Here is a 15,624-nt window from a genome sequence, read left to right on the forward strand (position 1 = left end):
TATCGAATTTTATAACGATGAATTTTTTTCATTTTAAATTTTTATTTCGTAGTCTATCCTAAAAAAGAAAGAATAAAAGATTATTTCTTTATTATTATCTATTTATAATTCTTTTTCAAACTATAGAATTTAATGTTTCTCCCCTCCATTCATTAATGCTACTTCATTTAAGCGAAAAATTTCTGATAACAATTTGACTTATGTCATCAACGGCTATATTAACAAGATTATAAGGTCAGAGGAGGAATGATGATTACTCTGAGTAGTCTTGCACGCAAAACTTCATTATCACCATCATCAACACATTAACGCATCTGCAACGAGAAAGCTAACCATAACCCATTTATTGAGCAATCATCATAAATATTTCGATCGTTACCAGGGCTACAATGTCACGTGATAATTAAAAATAAATACTGAGCTGTGCAGTCAAGAAAAACCAGTGCATTAGAACAATAAAAAAAAGAACACCGAAGATTTGTAAGAAAAACAAATCCAAGCAAGTTGAGATGAATACTGGAAGGTATTATGTAAAGCCGTGAAAAGGTTGGCGATTAATACACTATCCAGCCACGCCGGAATCGACTCCTGCCGAAAAATCGATATATTTCAGCTGGCGGCAGTTTCACGATACTTAGATATTTCGTTTTCTGGCAACTTTTTGCTTCACCTTTATCGCTTTACATGCGTGATTCTTTGTGAAAAAATGTACCTGGTTTAGAGAGTTTAATAATATACTTTTATCTTTAAGACGAGAACATTTATCGTTTGCTTCTTTTGGCTATCGTTTCATTTTTATTAATCGTTTGCTTTTTTTGGCTATCGTTCCCTTTTCATCTGCATAAAGAATTATTTTATGTCAAACATACAAGCGAGAGTTTTAAAAAGAAAAATACAGTTATCGAAGGTATGTATCTAAACAAAGTATTGGAGAAATAATTCGCTTGTAAAATATTAAAATAGGAAAGTTTTATAAAAATTTGAAATGAAAATGGCATCCCTCAGAGCAAAGTAGTTCTATGATAATATCAATTGAGGTAAAAGTTTTAATGTAAAGTTGAGGTTTTTAGTAAAATGCCTCAAGCACATTTTGCTATCGAAAACGTTCATTTCTAACTTCAGATATGAAGTTATTTTTATAAGTTTATGCATAACAGTTAAGTGATAAGAGAAGAATTATATTTAATGTTCAGCAACTAGACTTTAATAATAACAAATGTCCTACGAGTATCATAAAAAAAGAAATGTCCCACGAGTATCATAAAAAAAGAAAACTTTCACTAGTTAAACTTTTACAATATTTTTTTAATGACGAAAAATTTTATTTTGCATTCTAAACTGGCGAAGAAGAGTTTGAATTGGTTAAATAAAAAAAAATGTAAATATGCCTAAGTGAAACAAAAATAATTAACAAAATATAAAAGTTTCATCGTAATTGAACCATTGGAATTGAGTTGTTCTACTCCGAACAGAAAATGCTCTGCTGGGATATAGATTATTCTGCAACGTACGTCGCTGTTTTGATCACATTTTGCACGGCGAGACAAAATATTTACTTGCTGGAAACAAACTTACATTTTGCTTACGTTTTGGTTACACTTTTAAATCTAGATCACAATCTCTTTTGACGAATAATCTATTTTTTATAGCAAGTTTTCGTTTTTAGTAAGAGCAATTTTCATGATTATCGACTATAAACAAGAATCCCGATATAAACTTTTAATTTTTGAATTACAAAGTAAACCTGAAAGCGTAGTTGAGAAAAGACATTCAAGAGAATGCAATGATGAAAAACAAAAATTCTACTTAATAATAATGGAAGTTATTTTTGGAGAAGATTTGAAGAGATAACCAGTAGAAAATAATCATTTCCTTTAAATAATCTTTAACGCAAGTTAAAAGCCAGACAAAAATGAAGTTTCCTTTGGATCAGATGACTACAATAAACTAAAGAAGAAAACACAGTCTAAATTGATCCAAGGTCTTACTGATCCAAGGTCTTACTAATAACGCCAAAAGAAGCACTTTTAAGAACAGCGAGATCAGTTTCAACTAATGCCAAGTTTATTTATTCCAGGTTTATCGATTTCAAAAGTCGCAACACAGATAAACAATTGTAATTTACAATTCAAAATAAATAATGCAAGTTATCAAAAGGCATTCTATATAACTACAGCTTTTACTTAAAGATTGTTTTTATAAAATATTGTTTTTAAAATGAGTAACCTAGCTTATAATAATGTTAAGAACGGAAATGAAAATAGGTTTAACAGCCTTCTTCTTGATATCGTTACACAGTGAACGGTTGTTATTTTTAGGTTTAAGTGAATTTTTGTAAATGAAGTAGCAATTCAAAAATTATGCTTATCTTCAAAAAAATCATCAATTTTCAGAAATTATTGAAAACAGAAAATGCTTTAAAGGGATTTTTAGTTTGTTTGAGAGACATAAAAAGATCTATTATTACGTAATCTTTAATTGTATCGTAACTTGATTTATGTTCTAAATTGTGCTTATTTAATAACATTATTATTTTAGTTTAATTGTATATTTAATTGGCATTTTCTAAAAACTAAAGTTGAGAGTTAGTATAAATGGATTGCCGGTCCTACCCTGTTTTTGGTGAACACCTGTATGAACATTATATGCTGACCCCTTTTAGGTTTCCTGTTCATCTGTGGGAAAAGTCCCAATTAAGGGGTTTTAGTTAACTTTTAACCAGCTTGATTTAATGTGTGGGGGGATGTTTGAGCTTCCCTTTTTAGTTCAGGATTGGTCAAAAATATTGATTGGATCTCTATTCTTAATCTAAAATGATTTGGTTTTAATTTTTAAGGTAATGGTTTCTAAACACTGTAAAAAAAAAGAGAAGATTTTTGGAGTATCGAAGTGAATTGAGTGAATATTGAAGTAGTCAAGTTGGCTACATATGTTGAAGGAATAAAATGTGCAGAGAGGTAGTACAGTTGAAAAAAGCAATAGGAGAGCGCATTTAAAAAGAGGAAAGAAAGTAAATAAAACGAATTCTGTATGATGTTCTCCAAAGATATGAAAATTGAACATTTTTCTTTTAAATATAAATTTGTAGGTTTTCGCTATAAAATTTCATTTTATGATGTAAAGAGTGTCCCAAAATTAATGCAAAAGGTTTAAATTAAATAGAAAACACAGTTTTTAATCTCTAGATTGTTATTTTTTCATTGAATCATAAAGTACACAGGATAGGGTTATTCATGGAAATTTTTGTAAATGAAGTAGCAATTCAAAATTTATGCTTATCTTCAAAAATTCATCAATTTTCAGAAATTATTGAAAATAGAACATGCTTAAAGGGATTCTTAGTTTGTTTGAGAGACATAAAAGGATTTATTATTACGTTATCATGGAATAACACAACGGGCAAATGGCCTCCATGGCTTCGCTGGCACATACGCACTCTTTCGTCGAAATTTTTCATGACCTTTCTGCATATGAGGCGGAATTTCGTTGATGCAGCGTTCAATTTCCTTTAGTAATGCACAGGTGGTTGTGGTTGACATACTAGTTCAACAATTTACTGCAAAAATGGTGGCAAATTCAAATCTTGCGTTAAATTTCGGACACCCTTATAAGAAATATGGGTATAATACCTTTAATTTTCTATTGAATCTCTAAAAATTTAAATAGATAGTTTCAATTTTCTGAAGTCAAATCTTGTTCGCAGTCTTTTAGTTTAACTACATGTAATATATTCACGGCCGGATTATAAATGTAATCAGAACACGAAATATGAATAAGGGGTTTCTATATTTTCAATTTATCAAAAATATTTTTTTAAACAAATTTAAAAAAACCGCTGTGGCTAAGAAGATAGAACGAGCACGTACCACTGAGGGCACGTACGACGTTCAAATCCCAGTTCGACGTTCAAAACCACGTTCAAATCCCAGTGATAGCTGGTCGATACGAATTCTGCACCCGACTCGCGCTGACCACAGAGCTGACGTAAAATATCCCCAGTGATAGACTAATCATGGTTTTGAGTCCCCTTCCCGTCAGAATAACTGCGGGAGATTTTCCTCTCAATGTAACGAGAATGACGGTTAGTTCCACCAAAAAGTCCTCCAAGAAGGAAAATATTTTCCAATACTTGATCCAGGAGTTCCCTTGTCTTCTGGTTTGGGTTCAAAATTACAAGGCTACGGAGTTGAATATTGGTAGTCGTAAACTCAATGTTGGGTTGGCTGCTCAACGACGGTTATAATATAAAAAAAAAAATACATATAAAATAAATTTATTATATATATTTTTTTTTTCATTTTAAAATTTTGCCAAACAGGAACAAATGCATAATTCGTTTTGAAATAAAAAGAATCTGCAAGTGTCCTAATAAATCAATTGTTCGAATAAGTTACATTAAAAAACGCCTGTTAAAACCGTAAAAAAAAAGTTTTGAAACATAAATAAAACGATATTTTTCGACATCATCCATCAAAAACACATGACTGAAACAGAAATATCAATTTACAGATACTATACATACACCCACCCTTCAAAACTCCGCTTAAAACAGAATAAATGGCTTCCGAATGAATCGCTTTTCAAATTGAGCCAAATTACCCACCAAAAGAATAAACGAGAACATAATAAGGGGATCATCCATTTTAGCGAGTTTCAGAAACGGCAGTTTTTGTCTCGCGGAAGACATCCTATCAATGATGAATATTTAGATTAGCATTAAGAAATAAATTGAACAAGAAAATAAATTAAAAAAAAAATAATGGACTACTTAATGGATAACTTAACTGCTTGTTAAGCAATTTTTATGCATTATTTCAGCTAAAAAACTTTTGGTAGATTTATGAACCACCTCTTTGTTTTATGATTGCCTACGATTTCAATACGAATAAAAGTTATAAGTTATAACCCTTTATAACCGTCGTTGAACAGCCGACCCAATTTTGGGTTTACGACTATAAATGTTCAACTCCGTAGCCTTGTAATTTTGAACCTAATCCAGAAGACAAGAACATTCCTGGATCAAGTATTGGGTGAAATTTAACTACGCGCAGGACTTTTTGATGGAACTAAACAGCATTCACGAGAGCTTCACACAGTTAGCCTGACGGCCAGGAGACTCTAACTCATGATCTGTCTACGACTGAGGATACTTTACGTCAGCACTGTGGTCGGTGCGAGGCAGGTGCGGAATTCGTATCAACTAGATTCGAACCCGGTTCACTTTATTGGCAGCCACCTCTGAGCCGCAACGGCTCAATAATAACCCTTTGACGCAGATGGGAGACCGGAGTCCCTTTTTATATATTATTTTTTCTCTCTGAAGCTTTAATTACAATAAAAAAAAAATTTCGATTGGCTTTACGGTGGTTAGGGAGCTGACATCATTACAGAAAGGTTTCGGGGTCGAATCCCCGATGAGGCATGGCTCTAGGGGGGTTTAGAAGGGCTTAATACGCTGATTAATTAGTGTAGATGATGTTTTAAGTTAGGAAATGAAGCGAATTGAAATTAAGTTAAAAAAGCATTATTTTAAAATACGATTTCTCATGAACTATTCGACCGATTACGCTCAAGTTTTGTATTTTGCCATGTAAAAGTATATTCTTTAAAATTATGTAAAATATTGTATAACTTACAATTCAAAATATTTTTGACTATTATTAAACAAAAAAAAATATTTACTATAATTTCTTTGCGTGGAATTATCTTTAGATAAATAAATTTATAATTTTTTTTTTTAAATTCGCTTGGAAAGTTCTCAAGATATAAGTAAAAAAATAAAATTAACATTAGGGGCTCCAAATTTTGGACCACTCAGTTGACGAAACTATTCTGATCATATTTCCAAGATTGCGATTGCTCTATATTTTTGAGTCAAAAATTCGGATCCGTCGAAAAAAAGATATGTTTATTCAGAAAAAAATACGCCCATTGAAAAGAAAATACCTACGAAGATTTATACCAATCAGATTTGAAAAATTAGTTGAGTTAGAGATTTGTTTCTTTAAAAATGCACTAGATAAATTTTAATTTGATGACCCGATTTCTGTATAATCGTTGCATAACCTTTCGAAACTTTTTGTTAAAAGTTTTTTTTTCCTTTTCGAAATATTATGCTCCAAATATTATAAATGGAATTAAATAAATACTGGAGAGAGGTAAACCTTAGCAACAAAAAAGAGGGGAGGGTACAATTTTAACTGACTTCCTTCTCCTAACTACTAGAATCTACATTTTTTTTATTGCATTAAAAGCAATTGAGGAATTGCATAATATATACAGGTCAGCGTATTTCTGATTTTAAAATAAAATTAAAACAAACGTCAAAAAATATCTTTTACAATAATCAAACCTTTATAGAAACTAAAAATGTATAGATAAGCGGAGGATAATTAAAGCTCATAGCATTAATGAAAAGTGTTAAGTTATTACATATTATACATAAAAAAATAATTCAAGGTTGCCGGATACAATATGGTATATAGGTAGCGTGCAGTAACAAGCTTCACTTAACCCATCACGCTCATCAGGTGATTGAAATGCAGTTCCAACATTGAATGGGAAATTAAGTACGAGTATAGGAGTGAAAGGGGGGGGGGAGGATGAGGTTTTCATCACGGAATTAGATGACTCATGTATGAGTTAGCAACAAATGAGTGTCGAAATATGTAGGTGAGAACACACATTTTTTTAAGAAACAAATGACTCAAAATTTTTTTCTCCTGTTTTTTGCTTAAAATAAAACTATAAACTTTTCTCTTTCTAAAATTGTTTAAGTTTTATTTCCACGTCAAATCAAACAGATGTTACGATGATTTAAAATATCATTTATTTTGGTTATTACGTTGATAATTGTGCCTTTTTTTTCTTATCTTTTTCCTTAAATCTAATTTTTCGGTTATTTTCCTTTATTTCAAATGCCATACTTCAAAATATTTCAGTTTGAATTACTTGAAATTTCGCAGGAATGTTTTCTATACGTATGTTTAGAAAATAGACTAAGGTCTAGTTGATTAAACTATTATTTTATATTTTACAGCTAAAAAAAACAAACAACTAATTGCAATTTTCAGCCTTTTATTTTCCAAATAAGAATTTCAATATTTGCTGTAAAATATCAAATCTACTAGAAAAATGATACTAGTAGAGTGCTGGTGTTAAATTTATTGCATTTATGCGTGAAAGTTGGTGATGACAACTGAAGCCTCTAAAGTTATTTAATAACTATTTATAAAAACAACTTTTTGAAGTTCTGCTTATTATAATTGTATAATTAACATGTAAATTGTAAAAATTAACATGGAGCCAAAAAGAGAAGCTGACACTGGGAAGCTATTTTCGCTTGTGTGTTATACGTTCGTTCATTTCCCCATTTCACACACAGGTTATTTGCATTTATAAACACTGAATTTATAAATTCGGCTATTTATAAGAACAAAAGTTCAAGTTATATGGCTAATTCTTTTCAGTAAGGAAAAATTTAAAAAAAAAAAATCCCACCTAACCATTACACACAAAACTAAAAAGTCTGAAATGCATACCTGGGTCAAACTTCCATAGATCTTTTAACGGTAGATTTGCGCTGCGGCCTCCTAGAAGATAAATAAAACCCTCTTGGGAGACACACATTGCATGCTTAGACCTAGAGGTAGGAGCTGGACAACCATTTGTCAGTTGAACATTAGACCACATCCCTCTGCAAGTGAGAAAAATATACAAAAAAAAATTATAATAAAAATGCATAAGTATACTGAAATGTATAAATATACAAACATGATTTACATGATGAAAAAAAAATCATATATGTATATAAAGTTATCCAATACCATCCAAACAATTAAAAACATGTGCTTATCAGCAAATATAATTAGAGGAACAAAAGTGTTTAAGAGAGGGAAGGATTTAACACTAGATTGCCTAAGGAAGTCATTTTGACTGCTTTTAATTTCAATTAGAAAAACAATGATGTATATAATGGCACAATTTCTTAGAATTTTGTATAACATATAATTCTTTTACTGTTAATATTTACTAATAACTTGTTATATAATTGTAAATAATATAAAAAAACATTAAAAATTAATTTTCAATAAATTTCTTTACGCATTATTTATTCTTTTACAATCCAGTCATTGTGACTCCTTTTGAACAGTATAGGTATGTACTAAGTTTCAGTCTTTCTAGTGTTAAATATCTTACATTTGGTTTTTAGGTACCAAACAGAATTTTTTCTTCTTCTTCTTAAAGCTGTTTATAAATGATCTGGATAGATGAAATATATTGTAGTTTACTTGTGTATTTAAAAATAAACCTTTTAAATACCTAAAATGTATTATTTTACCTCCTATGTGAGCATTCAAGTACAGTGTAAGTTAAATGATCGAAATTTAAAATATAAAACTTAACTGAAATACTTATACAAATTAAAACAAAATCATTTTAGACACACGTGTTTTAACATTTGTTTTAGCTATAGGATAATTTTGAAACAAAAATTCTAAACTCTTGCATAAGTTTCAGTTTCTTCCATTTTGTTCAGTTTATTCAAGTTCTTTCTAAATTTTTTCCAGAGTTCTGAAAAGAATATCCTTCCTCCAGTAAAAATGCTACTCATGATTCAAACACTGTGCACGTCTTCCTCTGAGCTTGGATAAATTTTTAATAACAAAAGACAACGAGCAATTAGTGAAATTGCATCAAATCTCAACACGCAATTCCAAATCCAATCTACAGCTTTTTCTTCTTTATATTCAATGAATGTAGTAAAAGATAAAAGAAAGCTATTTACAAAACCGGCATTTGACTCCTATTTCTTTAGACACTATTGATAAAGATAAGTAATCATACTTCACTGGTTGGTGACAACGATTATCAATTTTTTTTAGTACACAATTATAAAATGTATTGATTCAAAAATAATTTTTATTATATATATTTGAGCTATTTAAATTGTACTCACAAAAAGAAATGTTTTGAACAATAAAATACTCAAATTTTCTTTATTATTGTTTAATAGGAATTTTTTTATATAAAAATATTAATTTTGAAAAGATTCTTTGTAATAAATTTAACAAAAACTGTAGACCGACGAAGAGATTACAACAGTCAATCAATTTTTTTCGTAACAAAAATTTTATAGCTTGCCTCAAAAATAATTCCAAAAAAAAAAAAAAATTAGATACATTTTTAAGTGTACACAAGAAGTTAAGAAGAAAGGAAATATCAATCATTCATATTGAGTTAAAATAAATACTGGAACGAAAATTAAATATTGCGCTGGCCATTTTATCAGATATATTGTTGGATATCAACAAGGAAGTAGCACAATGAAAAAAAAGCAAATAAAAATACTCAATCGTTTCATTACTTTATCGAAGTTGCTTACTCGATAACACAATCAATCTGTTATTTAAAGGTTTTAAGCAAGCAGTTGAATAAATTTGCTCTAAGTCATGACTAATATTTTTTTAAAAATAAAAACACACTTCGCATGAGTTTCGCAGAAAATTTAAACATTTTTTAGCGACCTTTGTACTTGCTTTGGTTTCCGGAGTGCATTTTTCAGTATTAAATAATCTAAGTTGTGGTGAGAGTGTTTTTTATAAGGTCTTTGCCATTCCAGGGTCTCCACTGGATTTACCGTTTAAAAATAGTAGCTTCAGAAACCCTTACATACAAAAAAATGACTGAATAATATTCAAGAAATAAATAATAACATCCTGATTAGAATGCTCCGATGAAACAAAACGTAGTATATAAAGTAAAAAAAAAAGTAGAAATATTACACAGGGTGCGTAGCCAAATCTTTCACCAAAAAATAAGCACCTTTTAAGTACTTTTTAAGCACTCAAAAAATATTTTAAAGCACTATATGCAATAACAAAATGCAATATAATTTTCAAAGATTTTACAAGGTCATTATAGAATGATCAAGAAATTCTTCGGTTTGATATCAGAGGGTGGAAAATGAAACCTGAAATTGAGAATATCTTGCAAAATGCAATAAAGTTGCACAAGAGATTAAAATGATTGGCGTTTTCATACGCTATGGACCTACATTACGCCGAAATGGATTGTGGAAAAACACGCTTTTGGCGAAAATACGTGGCGAAAATCGACATAGTAAAGAAAAAAAATCTAATTTTCGAAAAAGGAAAATTAAGCACTTTTTAAAAACACCCAATGAAAAAAAAAACACCTTTAAAGACTTTTAAAAAACGAAAATAAGCACCTTTAAGCACTTTTTAAAAACGCTATGCATCATTTTACATGATGCAAAGCTCATTTTAAGCAGAAATGTAAGGTGTACCGCACTGTTTTACATTTTGGTAAAAAAAATTTCCACCCCAAGTACCTCCTAATCCTGATTACGTACCCCAACATAATTAAAAAAAAAAAAAAACACAAAATAAAACTAAAAACAAAATTGGTAGTTCACAAGTTTTTCCCATCGAGTTTTCAATCATTTTTAAGTAGTATTTTAAATACCGATATTTTCGATACGCTACACCAGAATTTTGAATTCGGGTACCAATTTTTGACTAGCTTAATTTGTAATGATTACATTGTATATCTATCAATTAAAATTCTTTTTAAATGAAAATTAATACTTTCAGAGGTTTTAGTAGAAAATTTCTCGGTGCGCTTTGTTTTTTTTTTATTGCTTTCAAAGGAAATTTCTCAATAATAAATAATCCAAGTCATGGTGAGAGTGACATAACATTTATGTCAATTCAAGCGAGGATCGTATTTAAAAAATTACATTAAGTTAACGTCTATGTTTTAGAGCATAAATAGAATAATGATAAAAAACCCAGTTGATTCATAGAATGTTCATTACAAGTGATTAGACATTACACACTACGTTATCATTTAAAGTTTCTATAACTGGTTTCGATTGTCGTGATACACACATAGTAGTGAAAACATGCTTTAGTTTTCCTCTAATCGAAATGTTTTGCTAAATTATATGGCGACATATACTTTTCAAAAACTTTATCTATAGAGATGTGTATTAAAATTATACGAAATCTTAATGATGAATTTTTTTTTACTGAAAGATATGTCGATTCTAAATCTCCAATTTTTTTCTACAATTTTTTTTATAGAATTTCATGTTATTTGCTAAAGATTTTGTAAAAGTGTTAACACTGCTAAGTCACACTCCTCACAGTGAAAGCGAGCTTCAGTTTCCTCTCTTTAAAACTGATTATTGAATTAAACAAAAACGGAAACTTTATAGTGATTTTCTTATGAGACATATGTTATAACTGAAGAGATTTGTTAAAATTATACGAAAACTTTAGAAAGACATTATTCACCAAAAAATATTTATAAAAAAAACAAACTTAAAAGTTAAAGTTTGTGGAAAAGTGCTTACAATGAATAATCACCATCAGTGCGATAAAAGCAAGATTTAGAAGAACTTCAAAGCTTTTTGTTACATGATAGGGAAAGAAATATTTTACAAAACATTTTCTATTGAGGCATACGCGAAAACTAAAGAGATATGTATGTTAAAACTTTGCAGTGACATTTTAAATTGACAAATATATTAAAACTAAACCTAAACTTTGTACAGATGTTGTTAAATGATACAGCATTCTACCTTATTAGCTTAAGTTTCTGTAAAAGTGTCTACGCTGCATAGTTAGAATCATCACGCTGAATGAAGACTTCAGTTCACCTTCCCTCTTCTAAACAGTTTCTCGAATCATACGAAAACTTTACACTGACGTTTTTTACTGAGAAATGCGTTAAAAATACATACATATGTTAAAATTATATGAAAACTATTGATACGTTTTCAATTCAATTAAAAAAACCTACAATATACGTTGTAGTTTCTGCGAAAATATTTATTATTACACTCACTGAGGTAAAAGCAAGATTTAGTAATTCCCTTTAAAATTGTTTGCTAAATCATGCGGAAGCAAAAACTATATAAAAATTTTTATATTGAAAGATATGCGGAAACTAAAGAGTTATATTAAAATTATGCGAAAACTTCGAAGTCACCTTTTCAATTAAGAGAGAATTGTAAAAATCTACTATTTTTAAAAAAGTCATAAAATAAAATTTCTGTAAAAGTGCATGGTCTCTGCATAGCTACACTGACTGCTGTAAAAGCTAGCTTTTGTATCTTTTTCAAAAACGGTTAGCTAAATTACATAGAAGAAAAAATAGTTTTGCAAAATTTTTTCTATTGAGAAGAATGCGAAAACTGAAAAAAATATGTTAAAATTATACAAAAACTTCAATGTGATGTTCCAATTCAGTGTATGTATAACCTACAATCTTTACAACGTATATAAGCTAAAGTTTCTGTAAAAATGGTTATTCTGCATAGAACTACGTTACTGCGGTGAAAGCAAGCCTTAGTTTCCCCTTTCAAAACGGTTTGCTGAACACGGTGAAAAAAAAAACCCTTATAAAACATTGTCTATGGAAACATATGCGAAAACTGAAAAAGATATGTTAAATTTATACGAAAACTTCAAAGGGACTTTATCCATTAAGAAATATGTAAATTCTTCAATTTTTACAAGAGTTATAAGCTAAGTTTTTCATTTTAATATGGTTTGCTAAACTACACAACTGAAAAAAAACAACTTTTTTTTGTATTTTTTTTATTGAGGCATATGAGAAAACTAAAATGATATGTTAAAATTATGCGTAAACTTTACAGTGACATTTTTAATTGAGAGATATGTAAAAAAAACTTACATTTTACACAAGTTATAAACTGTTACAAGTTTCTGTAAAAGTGTTTACTCTGCAGAGTCTGCGGTGAAAGCAAGCTTCAGTTCTACCTCTTCAAAAATGTTTGCTGAATGATACGGAAACAAAAACTTTATAAAACGGTTTCGATTGAGACTTAGAAAAATAAAGAAATATATATATGTTAAAAACATAAGTAAGCTTAACAGTGACGTTTTACATTAAGAGATATCTAAAAACTAAACCTACAATTTCCACAGATGTTGTTAGATGTTACAGATTTTTACGTAATTAGTTTAAGTTTCTGTAAAAGTGTTTACTCTGCATGGTCACATTGACTGCGGTGAAAACAAGCTTCAGTTTCTACTCTTCAAAACTCTTTGCTGAATGATACGGAAACAAAACTGTTTTGATAGTTACTTATGAGAAAAATAAAGAGATATATATGTTAAAAACATACGTTACGTTATTAGCTCAAGTTTCTGTAAAAGTGTCAACACTGCATAGTTACAATCATTGCAGTGAAAAAAAGGTTTCACTTCACTCCCACAATTTAAAAACATTTTGAAGACTTATACGAAAACTTTACAGTCATGTTTTCCATCGAAACAGATGTTTAAACTAAAGTGATAGGTTAATATATACGAAAAAGAAAACTTTACAGTTGCGTTTTTCAAGGAAAGATATGTTGAAAAAAAACTTCAGTTTTTATACATTTTTCAAACAACTGTTCAAAAATTTTTTTTTTCTGTGTAAATAATATTATAAATTGTGAATTTTCGAATTGTGTTTCAATATTTTATGATTTACCAATGAGATATACTTTACTAACACATTCATAGTTTTAAATTATAATGTAACTTTTTCGAATACTCGCCTCCACTCATTCGAATACTCGCCTCCTTCTAATAATTAAAAAAAAAAAAAAAACTATTTACATTAGAGAAGCACTGCGATAGATTTCTGTTCATTCAATATTATATTACAAAGGTAAAGTGGTGAATTTTTAAATATATGTAAAGAAATTTTACTAATTTTTTAGTTTCAGGTGGACATTGGTCAGCTTATTATTAGAATACAGCATATAAGAATTATCTAATTCAAAAATATGTGAAAACACTACTATTTAAAATATAATACACACATCTAAGAAAAGAAAGGGTTAAATCAGTCATTTACATAAATAAATCTATACAATGTGAAATAAGCAGAAATAATGTCACAAATAACTTAAAACGAGATTATTTGTGCTTTTTTTTAAAATATTGTTTAGCTTCATTTATAACACAATAGAGCTAATACTTATACTGTTGTCATTTACGTCATAAGTATCATTACTTTAAAGCATTAAATTATCATAGGAAAATTTATATTATGTCTAAATATTACATTTTGTAACTCAAAAAGCATCTTGATACACCATTTTTATTAGAAATGATTTTAAAGTGAGAAAAATAGAACTTTTTTGTTTTAAGTAAACAATTTATAACTGGATAAATTTTTTAATCATTTTCTAGTTTTCAAATTTTATTTTCCAAAAAATAAGAAATAACAGAACAATTTGTGGGTAGTAAATTATTTTACTACACTAAATTGTAAACAACGTAAAAGCTAATTTTAAAATATTTCCAATAGAAAATACTAAAGTCAAATTTTTCTATGCTTTAATATCATGCAACAATTGTCTTCAATTTAAAATTTTGTTTGGATTTTACTACTACTTTATTTAGTTACGAAACAAATTTTGGTATAAATAGACTAGTAGCAAAAACATTTTATCTGTTTCGAAAGTGAAAGTATAATTTCAGATTTAAACTTAACTTACATAGCATAATAAAAAGAAGATGTTTAAAAAGTATTTTCAATTTAAATTAAATTTTCATATTACTTATAAAATTTCAAGGAATATCCAGTAATAAAGGGGTTTTGTTTGTTACACAAAGTTTTAAAATTTACCTATAACTAAATTTAAAACAAGAATTAAGTAGAACTTACATTTCTAATAAATTTAAAATAAAAATTCAGACTTAATAAATAACTGAACTGAGACCAATTAAAATGACATGTTTGCACAGATGCAAACTAGGAACAATAAAAGGTAAATTGAACACTTTTTGTACAGTATTTGAAAATAAATTAAAGACATTAAAATTAAATTGGAACTGAAGACAAAGTTTACAGGATTGCAAGTAGTCATTCCAAATATTTTTCTAAGTTCTTGGGAAGAATTAGACTATAGCTAGAATTTTTTGATATTTAATAATAATAACATAATTGATCTTTAATAAAAGCACAAGAAATAAATAGCTTAAAAAAGAGAAATAGAACTACATTTTTCTGCTGAGAAAAAGAGTGAAGAACAGAATCTATCTTATTGAATTAACCCTCTGTGCATTAGCCCATCATTCTTATTTTTCTCTTCTTCTTGAACTTTTAGATGTCAACTTTTTTTTGCATTTAAAAAAAAAAAATTGGTTTCTTTATGTTATTGAATGGCAAAATGGTGTTTAGCAGGAAAATAACTTAATACATCCTTAAATTGAATTGTAAACTTAATTCAAAATCTTTTATGATGACATAATTTTGAAAATTGAAATTATATAAGTCAAAATTTGAAAATATTCTGAAAAATTACTCACTTAAGGAAAAATTTTTTTCTCTTCTCAAGATTAAATGAATACTATTTTTTTTAAAAAAATATCATTTATCTTGTACTTTCTATAGTCATTAAATACAATAAATTTCTAATAACATTTGAAATCAAAATCAAAATATTTATGATAGATTTAAGCAAGTAAACAGAATAAAAGTCTAAAAATATATCTGCATCAAGTAAATTTTTTTTTTTATTAAAAAGCATAATCAGTTGCTGAGAAATCAAGATACCTATTATTTTTAGAAATA

At 28.4% G+C, this 15,624-nt stretch overlaps 1 protein-coding gene across 2 annotated transcripts in view; it reads right to left on the reverse strand.

Moving 5' to 3' along the window:
- The window catches only part of LOC107443034 (uncharacterized), a 52,062-nt gene that overhangs the window by 35,032 nt on the left and 1,406 nt on the right, over positions 1-15,624 (reverse strand). Inside the window, exons 2-3 of one of the 2 annotated variants that reach the window (XM_016056771.5) lie at positions 12,727-12,829; positions 7,542-7,696 (exon numbers count right to left, since the gene is read on the reverse strand). In XM_016056771.5, the coding sequence (XP_015912257.1) occupies positions 7,542-7,692 (151 nt within the window). In that variant the 5' untranslated portion in view covers positions 7,693-7,696; positions 12,727-12,829. The remainder of the gene's footprint in view (positions 1-7,541; positions 7,697-12,726; positions 12,830-15,624) is intronic. The other variant, XM_016056777.5, reaches the window with a different exon arrangement.

The sequence above is a fragment of the Parasteatoda tepidariorum genome, chromosome 10 (genome assembly GCF_982258835.1).
Source record: "Parasteatoda tepidariorum strain Cologne lab strain chromosome 10, Ptep-v5.0, whole genome shotgun sequence".
NCBI classification, from domain to species: Eukaryota; Metazoa; Arthropoda; class Arachnida; order Araneae; family Theridiidae; genus Parasteatoda; species Parasteatoda tepidariorum.